General features: G+C 33.9%; 1 protein-coding gene across 1 annotated transcript in view; it reads right to left on the bottom strand.

Moving 5' to 3' along the window:
- Positions 1-518: 518 nt before the first annotated feature.
- Positions 519-11,137, bottom strand: part of ngfrb (nerve growth factor receptor b) — a 51,967-nt gene continuing 41,348 nt past the window's right edge. The window contains exon 6 of the mRNA XM_073828704.1: positions 519-1,895. Coding sequence (XP_073684805.1) covers positions 1,567-1,895 — 329 coding nt within the window. The 3' untranslated portion in view covers positions 519-1,566. The remainder of the gene's footprint in view (positions 1,896-11,137) is intronic.

The following is an 11,137-nucleotide window of genomic DNA, read 5'->3' as shown; positions in this document are numbered from 1 at the left end:
TGCAACTATTACCAAAGGTTCAAATGCCTACTGATGCTTCAGAAGGAAAAGCCATGCATTAAACTTTTAAACAGAATGGAGATGTGCACATTTTTTTTTATTTTGCCTAAATATTATATTTTTTTCATTTAGTACTGCCCTTCAGAGGCTACAAAAGATACTTACATGTTTCCCAGAAGTCAAAATAAGTTGCATTTACCCTGATCTTCAAATTCAAAATTATTTCACCCCCTGGCTCTTAATGTATGTGTTTTTCCTTCTGTAATAGTTGAGTCCTTTACTTGTCTTCAGAATGAAAAGACGGATCTCAAAATCATACAGTCACTGTTGGAAAGGGTTCAAATACACAAAAATGCTGGAAAACCAATAATTTGTAGGATCTGAAGGATTTTTCTGAAGAACAGCAGGCAGTTCAGGTCTGTTAACTGTTCAGGTCAAGAACAACTATCACTAAAAAAAAAAAAAAAAAAAAACAGCGGTGGTAACAACACAGTATTAATAATTAAGGGAATGTAAACTTTTGAACAGGGTCATTTAAAAAAAATCAACTATTATTTACTATATGTAAACATCTCTTATGTGAAATATCATATTCAGGTCAGTACTAAATAAACAATTACATGCATTTTGTATGATCCATCTTATTTTGGTCAAATAATTAACGTTTTGCAGAATCTGAAAGGGGGGTGCAAACTTTTGACCTCAACTGCATTTTAAACCACAGAAAATACTGAGTGTTACACAACCCTTTTCACTGACTAGCAAAAGCAAGTAAATCAGGAATCATGGTTTAGTTAACAATCATGTAGGCAAAAAACAAACAATAATGGCATTATAAATCTACCTTTTTTAACTCACAACACTTTTCAATTCATTTTTACAGTCTCCATGTTGAGCGTTGTGATTTCTCCTATTCATTTTTCTATGATTGGTTCCTCTCATACCGTGTCTGGTCGTATTTAAAGCACAAGAGCACAACATCGACTGTACATGAGAGGTCAGGGGTCAAACTCTGACAGGATATAATCAGTGGATATGGTTTGTGGTTATGGTACACTCAATGCATAGACAATGACTGAACTGGCCACATTTGACATATCATTAGCATGTGCGTTATGGATGTTACATAGAGGTTCCCATATAGAGACAGACAAATGGATTAAAGAATGCTAAAAAAACGTAAAACTTATAATTAAGCGTAATAATCAGTAAGCTAAAGTTGTGATGTTGAAATGTGTTAAACATAAAAATAATGATTTTGATTTGATGAGTCATCTATGATGAATTTCTTTAGGAAAGACATGAACATCCATGTTCGAGTCCATATGGCTTTCCTCAAATTAAAGGAGCATGCAAACAATATTTACTAAATTGTGCATTCTTTGCACACAGTTTGGCCATAATCAAGAGTAAAGGGAAACGGCACTTGAGTTTACAGCCTAAAGTTAAAGATATAGTGATACATCGACTTCACAGGTGATACATCAACATCGAAGTATGCTGAAGGCAATGTAAGATGTGTATTTGGATGCCTGGGAGCATGTGTGTTTTTAAGCTCATGTATTCTCATACGGCAGATGTAGCAGTTGGTTTAAGTGTGATGGTCTGCGCGATATCCTCCCTATTGATCTTCTTCAGTGCTGTGCAAAGCGTATCAATATTAGCTGAATCCTGGCTCGCCCAATGAGAAAGAAGGGCCTGGATGGGCCTTTCTTCCTGCTTGAAATTAGCAATGTGTTCTTCTTTGTATCCAAGTAGCCCGGCCAGGCTGCACCAATCGGTTTCCTCATTGGCTCCTGAGTCCTCCCCTTCACATGTACGATTTAGCAGTTTCTCAACTTCCTCTCGAGTGTGTAAGGGCAAGGACAACGCCGAACCTCCATCTATTTTGATCACTAAAACAAAAAAGAATATATTTAGGCATTTGGATTAATTTATCGGAAGTAAGAGTACAAAATATCCCAAACCAATATTTCCTGCTCGTTTGTAATAGTGGTAGAAGCTGTAGTGACATAATGGAAGGAATTATATAGACATAAATAAGAGGAATTATACCAAAATGCATGTTATTTTTTATTTAGTATTGACCTGAACAAGATATTTCATATAAAAGATATTTACAAATTGTCTACAAGAAAAAATAATTGTTCAATTTATAATAATGTCTTCTGGGAAACATGTAAGTGTCTTCTGTAGCTTCTGAAGGGCAGTACTAAAAAAAATATATATATAAAGAAAAATGGCCACATCTTCACTCTGTTCAAAAGTTTTCACCCCTGGCTCTTAATGCATTGTGTTTTCCTCTGAAGCATCAGTAAGTATTTGAACCTTATGTAATAGTTGCATATGAGTCCCTCATTTGTGTAAAACGATCGCAAAATCGCAAAATCATACAGTCACTGTTGGAAAGGGTTCAAATACACAAAAATGCTGGAAAACCAATAATTTATAGGATCTGAAGTATTTTTCTGAAGAACGGCAGGCAGTTTAACTGTTCAGGTCAAACAAGGGACTCAAGAACAACTATCACTAAACAAAAAAACAGCTGTGGATCATTCAAGTAACAACACAGTATTAATAATTAAGGGAATGTAAACTTTTGAACAGGGTCATTTTAAAAAATTCAACTATTATTTACTATATGTAAACATCTCTTATGTGAAATATCATATTCAGGTCAGTACTAAATAAACAATTACATGCATTTTGTATGATCCCTCTTATTTTGGAAGGGGTTGACACAAAAATGCTGAAAAATAAAAGAATTTGTGGGACCTGAAGTATTTTTCTAAAGAACAGCAGGCAGTTTAATTGTTAAAAAAAAAAAACCAAGGGACTTATGAACAACTGTTTCTACAAAAAAAAAAAAAAACTGCTGTGGATTATTCAGGTAACAACACAGTATTAAGAATCAAGCGTATGTAAACTTTTGAACAGGGTCCTTTTTATAAATTCAACTATTATTTTCTTTTTGTGAATACTACGTATTTTATGTGAAATATCTTTATTCAGGCCAGTACTAAATAAAAAAACATGCATTTTGTATGATCCCTCTTATTTTGGTAAAATAATTAACATTTTGCAGATTCTGCAAGGTGTAAGTAAACTTTTGATTTCAACTATATATATAGTTCTGTCAAGAAACATAAGATGTTAAAGGCAGCTCTCGGATTTCATCAAAATTGTCTTAATTTGTGGTTTTACGGGTTTAGAACAACTATCCCTTTAACTATATACAATTTTTATAATTTATAAATAAACTAATTCCTTATTTGCTTCAACTGGTTCCGCAGAGTTCCTCTGAAACCCTCCACCTCCCATAGCTCCACCTGTCTACAGGCCAGATTTACTAAACAGGACATATTAGTGTGAGATCATTGGATGGGAGGCACACTATGTCCTTTTCAATCATCTTTAAACAGAATAGACTAAAAGATTGATTGGGATTTAAGAATCGATATTGGTTCATAAAAATTTGAATTAATTACAATTGAGATATTAATTCTTTTTTTATCCAGACTTGGCATATTTTGTTGTTTTAGTGGCTTCCACTGTCATTAACGGGGTGTGGTTTTGAACATGAAAAGTGACACACAGTCTCTGTTCATCTGTTCTTTTCAAACTAAATGCCTAAGCCTATATCGTCCTGTAGGTTCATGATTAAAAATGAAAATGTGGACAAAAATAAAAGAAATTAAACAAATGAAAATTAAAATGATGGATAATAATTATGACAGAATTTGTACAACCCTATCCATCAAAATGACACACAATGTTAAAGTCTAGCGCAACCTCTGCTATCATATACATATTTTTATACAACAGTATAACAGGACTTTCTGGTCCTTGAATCTGATTGGCTGATAGGAGTGCAATATTAGAGCGATATTAGAACCCCAAGAGCCGTTTCACAGTTTGCAATTGTATCACTGTCTTTGTGTCACGGAATGCAGTTTTAGGAGGTTTTCATTTGAGAAGGTACTTGTTTATAGTGAAATATGCAGTTTGTTAAAAAAGATAACTTTTATTTGAAAGTTTAGCAGCCTTTCAGCGGCCATTCGTTCTGCGCTCATGAACCCGCACAAGAGCAGTCTCACCTCGGCCAGGTCTTCTGGAATTTATCACTGGCTCTGATGTCTCTATAATGGTTAAACACGAGATAATCATTTTTTGGGGGGTAAATCTAATGGGCAGTCATTGGTCTCATTAAACTATTATTTGTTCCATAGCAAATAGTTTTGGCAAAATCTCATCATATAATGCAGTATATCAGAGTGCTGTCGTTGTACTTTTGATTGAATTGCCTAGAAACTTTTTTTGATGGCTGTTGTTGTTGTTTATTAAATATTATTATTCAATAAATAATATTTTATATAAAAAAAAATTGTATTTAAAAGTGTTTAGCATTGAAAAATGGCGCGTGTGTTAATGATGTTGATTTTAGTTACAGATCTGGCCATTAAAAATGCGTCTTTTTTCACGCGGCAGCCTGCAATTCAGCACGCGTCGCCACGCGGCGGCCTGCAGGGGCTTTTTTAGGTTTTTTTAAAACGTTGTTGCGCTTCATATAATATCCACCAGGTGGCGCAAGGAACAACATTCTGTGGCCAAGCCCTGCACAAAGAGGGCTATTTGGACAGTATTTATGTCTGTTGTTTCAATATCTGGCGCCATAATCGGTAATTCATTCTGTATGTAACGGCAAAGTATTTATAATTTCGTTTCCTTTTTATTAAGTTAATTTAGAAAAAAAAATTGGAGCATTTTTGTTCGTTAAACGTAAGCTTTTTGTTTCTTAAAGACCAAGCGGCAGACAGTGAGTTGACCTACTCTTTCAATTTGCCTTCTCAAATCACGAATTGGCTAAACTAAAATCCATAGATGTAAAATAAAAGAAATAAATAATAATAGATATAAATATGCGCTATTAGGTGCATATCCAATCGTTTGTGCGGAGAGAGCAAAACACATTTTTAGGACATGAAGGCTCAAGCTCGATCAGTTACATTTTTTTTTCAGTGGAAAATATTTAACCGTTATTTTTTTGTCAGACATGATAAATAAATATGTAGAAAGACTTAAATTACTACTTAACGAAAAAAACAAATAGAAAACAAAAACTGTTTTTATTATGTAGCTAGTCCATAGAGATGCATTTCTCTCTAAAGGCGCGCGTCCAACGAGGATATGAGGACTGTTAACTGCATCATCACTGACTCAGAAAACAGTAGTTTCTAAATAAATAATTAAAATATCTCCTTACTATTAGACAGTCATGGTATTTACTTTTGCCAGTGTTTTGTGGTAAGCTTTAAACAAGGAACCCTTCCAAGCTGTGCTGAACGTGCGCTCAATGCTGCTAACAGGACCGTCATGGTAGCCTGGTCTCGTGGTTCCTCCAGCGCTGCAATTTTTTTTTAAATCACCACTGAATGTCTAAAATATAATTTTAGCCCGCATTTGATCTTTGACGGACTAAAATGCAGGGCTGTAATACGTCTTAAAAGTGGAACATGGAAATATAATGGATGTACTGCGAAAAAAGTTTTATACTCGACATTGTTTCCAAATGGTTAAATGTGAGATTCTGGAAATGAGAATTAAATTTAGCGTGTCGGGTCGGGAAGAAAATTATTCTAAGTGGGTATATATAGGCTATATATTCTAAGGGTATATATATAGTTAGTATCATAGGCGGAGCGTGTGTAAGGCTGGGGAAGGCTTGACCTGGGGCCAAAAAATGCCACTAAATTGGACATATTCCCCTGCCCAAACAAAATCAATATATTACGTCTGTTGACAATAAAATGAAAATGAATAGAAAATGTAAATTGCGGCATTACATTAAGATCAGATAATCTGCACCGTAATTCTTTTTAGGCGTTTTTACAGTGTTATAACGAACCACACACGATTCTGTTGGGTTAGGAATGCAATGTCTATCAGAAGCGTTCAAATGAGTCTTGTCAGTTTTGTTGAGTGCGCGCAACTCTTGATTTTTAAAAAAATCATAAACAACAAAGCTCAGACGCACCTAAAATGTAGCTATAAGTAAGAGATTCGTTACACAGGGAATACAACGAAATCATGGTTTACATTTAAGATACAAGTTCATTTAAGATATAAGATAACATGTATATTGAAAAGTTCTTTAAAAGCATCTGGATGCAAAAATAGTATTTTTTAAAGGTGTTTTTAAAGCATTTGCTTTATGGATTAAAATACTAATAGGCTAATAAATAATTTGCATATCGGACAAAATTGCGTTGCAGCAAATCCTCTAAATTTTAAGATATATAGAACAGAGAAACATAAAATCTGAAAATATAAGCAGCTACAATTATTAAAGTTTTACATATACTCTATGCCAGTATAATTTGTAATTATAATTATTTTATAGTATATTCTATAACATTATAATTTTAATAGAATTATAAAATAAATATAATCAGCCCTGTTTTAGGCTTTTCCTTACTTTTATATTTTAGACATTCATCAATAATGGAGATAAATAGAAAAATTTCTCGCCATTTCTAAATTGGACGTGCCTTTATATAGAAATATCTTTAAATCTTTAGGCCTACAGATTACATAATGAACGTTTCTATTTTCGATTTGAATTATTTCGTTTTAAAGTGGTAATTTAAAGCTTTTGTTCATTGTGAAGCGATGTTCAAGAACAGACGGCAGAAAGCGCATCTTCTGTTTTCCTTTATTTTATAAACGCATGAGTTGTTTATAGGCTATTGTGAGTGCACTAAAATAAAAATGGACCCGTTACAGGTCAGAATGATGTATTACTCCTATACCTTTATAAGCAAAAATGAAGAAATTATTTATTTATTTTCACACAAAAAAAGTGATTGCACTGGTGCCTCCATTTTTTTCACAACCTTTCAAACATCTAACCTCACAATTGTTAATGAGGGTCGTTCGTGTCACTTTTAAACTTGCCATTTCACCTTTCACCTTCCCCCCAACCTATGAATAAAGGTGAGAAGAGCTGGCTTGGCTCCGGGGGGGGGTGAAGTGCTAGGGGTGTCTCATTTCTCGTTAGGTTGGAAGGGTAGGGGGAAGGGGAAGGGCCAGATAGGCCTCCAAACAAAGAATTTTCGGGACCTCATTTCAAACGAAGGGCTAAGAGAAATTTCCATTTTCCAACATGCCTGCTCACTCGAGCAAGCAGACTTATAAATATAGGTAATTTTTGCCATTAATAAGGATATTTATGACAATTTTTCATTATATGTATATTACCTTTAATCTTGTGTTTGTGTTTATGGTGTTGTTCTGTAAATAAACGTTTGCAAAAAATCGCTAAAGTTTGCTAGCAGATAGCACTGTTTGCACTGATTGATATTACAAAATATATTTTTATGTCATATACACTTGACTGCAAGTTAGAAACATGGAAGGCCATGTGGCGAGGGAATTTCCCACACCCCAGTCATTTAAATCAGTACATAATAATGAAAAAAAAAAAAATACCTTACAATTAAAAAGAAGCAGATTTTTACCATCTGAAATTTCTTAAACCAGTGAACCCCTGTAAACATTTCAGTCCAAGGATCCAGTAAACCAATGCGCTCAAATTGAAAGTTCAAAAGGAAATTCAATGGAGTAGAATTTAACACTTTCTCAGAGTTAGATTTTAACACTTTCTGGAGTTAAAATATTAATCATTTGGAGAGTAATTTTAACTCTAAAATTTAGTTAATTATAATTTAAACTCTTTAACCAGTGTTAAAAACACTTCTTAGGGTAAACACAATATGTTTTATGTGGAAATGACTACACTGAAAGCCATACTCTCAACTAGCTGCTTTTATTTCAGGAAATACATAGATTGGATTTTGAAATTCCATGCATGTAAACACTTTGAAATTAACTGCTGTCATAAAATACTGTAAAATCTAACAGCAAAACATTTACATTTAATACATGTCTGCAGTGCCAACAAGAAATGTTTAGTAAAATTGTATACAGCATAGTCAAAAACACATCATTGCATTATATAAAATCAAACCTGAATAATTATAAAATAGTGCAGTAGTATTGTGTAACCAGAGGTAGATATACATCAGATGAAGTAACAAGAAACAACTCCACAGTGATACCAGGATACATTCCATGAATTAGTTTGAGGCGCCTGAATAAAAACAAAACTGAAAGCTGAAGGATGGAGCACAGAGGACAGAACTTAACATTTTGCTTAAATAAGAATACTGCTTGTTCAACTGCCTTGCTCTCAGTTCTTTGACTTCAGTTCTACCTATATCATTATTATATACATTTGTCTTTAAAAAAAAATATGTACAGGCTGGACAGAGCATCATGATACTTTACTTTACTTGAACAGCTCTTCAACAATACCCAAGGTTTCACATGACTGACAAGGCGAAACTTCTCAGTCCAAGACGATGTAAAAGGTGGAAACCTGTGCTTTTGATGTCCCTGAGGAAAGATGATATGGCTGAGGGTTTTCTTTAGTGGCCAGATGATGGTCATCAATACTTTGGCATGACCGAAACACAAGATAAACATCCCTTTATAAACAATAGGCATTAAAGGAAGAGTCCACTTCCAGAACAAAAAAATACAGATAATTTACTCACCCGCTTGTCATCCAAGAGGTTCATGTCTTTCTTTTCTTTCTTCAGTCACAAAGAAATTGTTTTTTTTTTTTAAGAAAAGATAATCGTTCAGACAAATGTAAAAATATATATTTTTTTCAATAACATTTTGAAGTATTATTTAATACTTACCAGTCCTTTGACATCCAAAAAGCAAGAAAACATGTAGTACATCAGCTGAGCCCTGGTCATCTTTTTTCAGTGTTGTTTTATCTCAAAAACTTCTGCTGGACTACACAATAACATCAACAACATGTTATTTACAAAATAAATCATAAAATTACAGTCACTTACTCTTTATTAACTGATTACTAAACACATAACTCACCTGAATTGAGAAAATCTGAGAAACAAATTTCGTCCAGTTTTACTACTACTTCCCTCCATCCAGCACTTCTGTCAACATCCTGACAATGAAGAGAAAACATGTAATTTAAAACAACCTGTTAGTGTGATTGAAAATGCAAAATGTTTAATATGAAAGCCACGAACTCTCATAGGTCACGAGTCACTACTAAAACATTTGTAACGTTAGCCGTTACGACTCAAAACATTGCAGGCATTACTTTACACGTTCATGGCTAAACTATGATCGTTTTTAGCCAGGGTAAAGTTAGACTTAGACACTTCAGTTTACTGACATTGCTAGATATTACCTCGTCTCGTCGGCATGACATTATGGAAGCTTAACAGAATGTTTCTTGAGCGAGTCGCAACTTAAATTTGACAGCAAAACACTCGTTTACAAAAAAATAAGGTGAACAGAAAGACGTAAGCTAATATTAGCTTGTTCACATCGAAAAAAAGTCCGCTCAAAACAGCCATGTTTTGCATCGGAGATTCATTCAACACAAAGTTCGCCGCGGTTATTGGCGTCAGTACACTAACGTAACAGCTATAATCAGCTGTCTGTCAGAAGATAAAGAACATTTTGGAGTTAGTTTTTTACCTACCTCATGACGAAGTAGACAACTTCATCAGTCGATCGTGTGGCAGAACCAGGCTCGTGTCATGGCGCGCTCCTGATGTAACGTTATTGTTAAAACGTGCCCCTGAACACCAATGAATGAACTCCGAAATACAACACAGCCAGGGAGTATCCCGTAACACAAACTGTTGTGAAAGTTAAAGAATAAACTCCAAAAATTTAACTCTTTCACACTTTTTTGCCTAACTCCTGATTTTCGAACTCCAGCAATTTGCTGTACACAAATGAAGCATTTACCCACTTCTCAAGGCACCACTACACCACAGATTTGCAATTTGCCGTGCATGTGATAACGCATTGTTTGTTTTGCTTACGGCCATATGTGTACATGTGAATGAACGGTGCGTACACCGTACATTTGTACTTTTTGCAACGCTACAACATTTTTTTCAACATCTTGAAATGTGTGATAAACATCGGCGCATGTCCTCTGATGTAACATTAAGAACTAGCGACAACGTATGATGACGTATAACAGTGTTGTAGTGGTTTCCCATTCCTTAGCTAAGCTAAGCTACAGCAGCAACACGGCAAAAGTAGTTTACTACATCTAAGCTATTTTTCAAAATGTAATTTTTCTACATGGTATGAACCATCATCTTACCAAATCAATGCTTTCTCAGTGGTCAATAAAATTGTCAGTCATACAGGCATAAAAGTTCAGTTTAACGTTACTTGTTTATTCAACAACGCTTCCAAACCAATTTGGCAACAAAAATCAGCATCATTTACAGGGCTGGATTTATCTCATATTGTGACATAGGCAAACAAAATTTTGGAGGGTTGAATTCTTTCTTTTAAAAAATGTTTTGAAAAAAAAAAGGCACTTGTTTCTGAATATTAAACGAATAAAACAGGGGAAACACAACAATACTGAATAACTGAATAAACTAGCCATACAAAGATTGATTTCAAAGATTTCATGAGAGCCTGATTTTTTTAATTCTCAAAATTTATAGAACAGAACATGGAAGTTTGAAGTATCAAGAATATTATATCCGCTCCTCGAGTACAATACCTTTTTGGACGCCTTGAGAGAGAAATTTATCTTTACGGATTACATAAACGAGTTTTTGTTTTCAATTTGTTTTATTTCGTTAAGTAATAATTTAAAGCTTCCTATAGATATGATTATCATCTCTGTAGAAATTAATACAATATTAAATAATTATATAGGCGATGCTGTATATGCTAATGATGTCTGTGCGCAATGTAGACAGCATTCACAAGTTTATCATGAATAAACATTACATAAAGTACTTAAAATTTAATAGCCTCACAAGAAACATTTTATGCATCCCAGAGTCTTGTCCATTAACTGACCTTCTTTTTTTCCATAATATTTGTATTATTCGTTTATATTCGTTATTTTCACCTTTATTTTGATCTCTTTACAAAACATTCTGAATGTTTTTATTTATTGTGAATCGCTTAATCTAAATAACTTTATGTATATATGCTATTTGCCATTTTGCAAACATTGTAAACGACAATTATGCCAATAAAGTTTTGACTT

The sequence above is a fragment of the Garra rufa genome, chromosome 22 (genome assembly GCF_049309525.1).
Source record: "Garra rufa chromosome 22, GarRuf1.0, whole genome shotgun sequence".
Lineage (NCBI taxonomy): Eukaryota > Metazoa > Chordata > Actinopteri > Cypriniformes > Cyprinidae > Garra > Garra rufa.
This window is presented reverse-complemented; position numbering and strand designations above follow the sequence as displayed.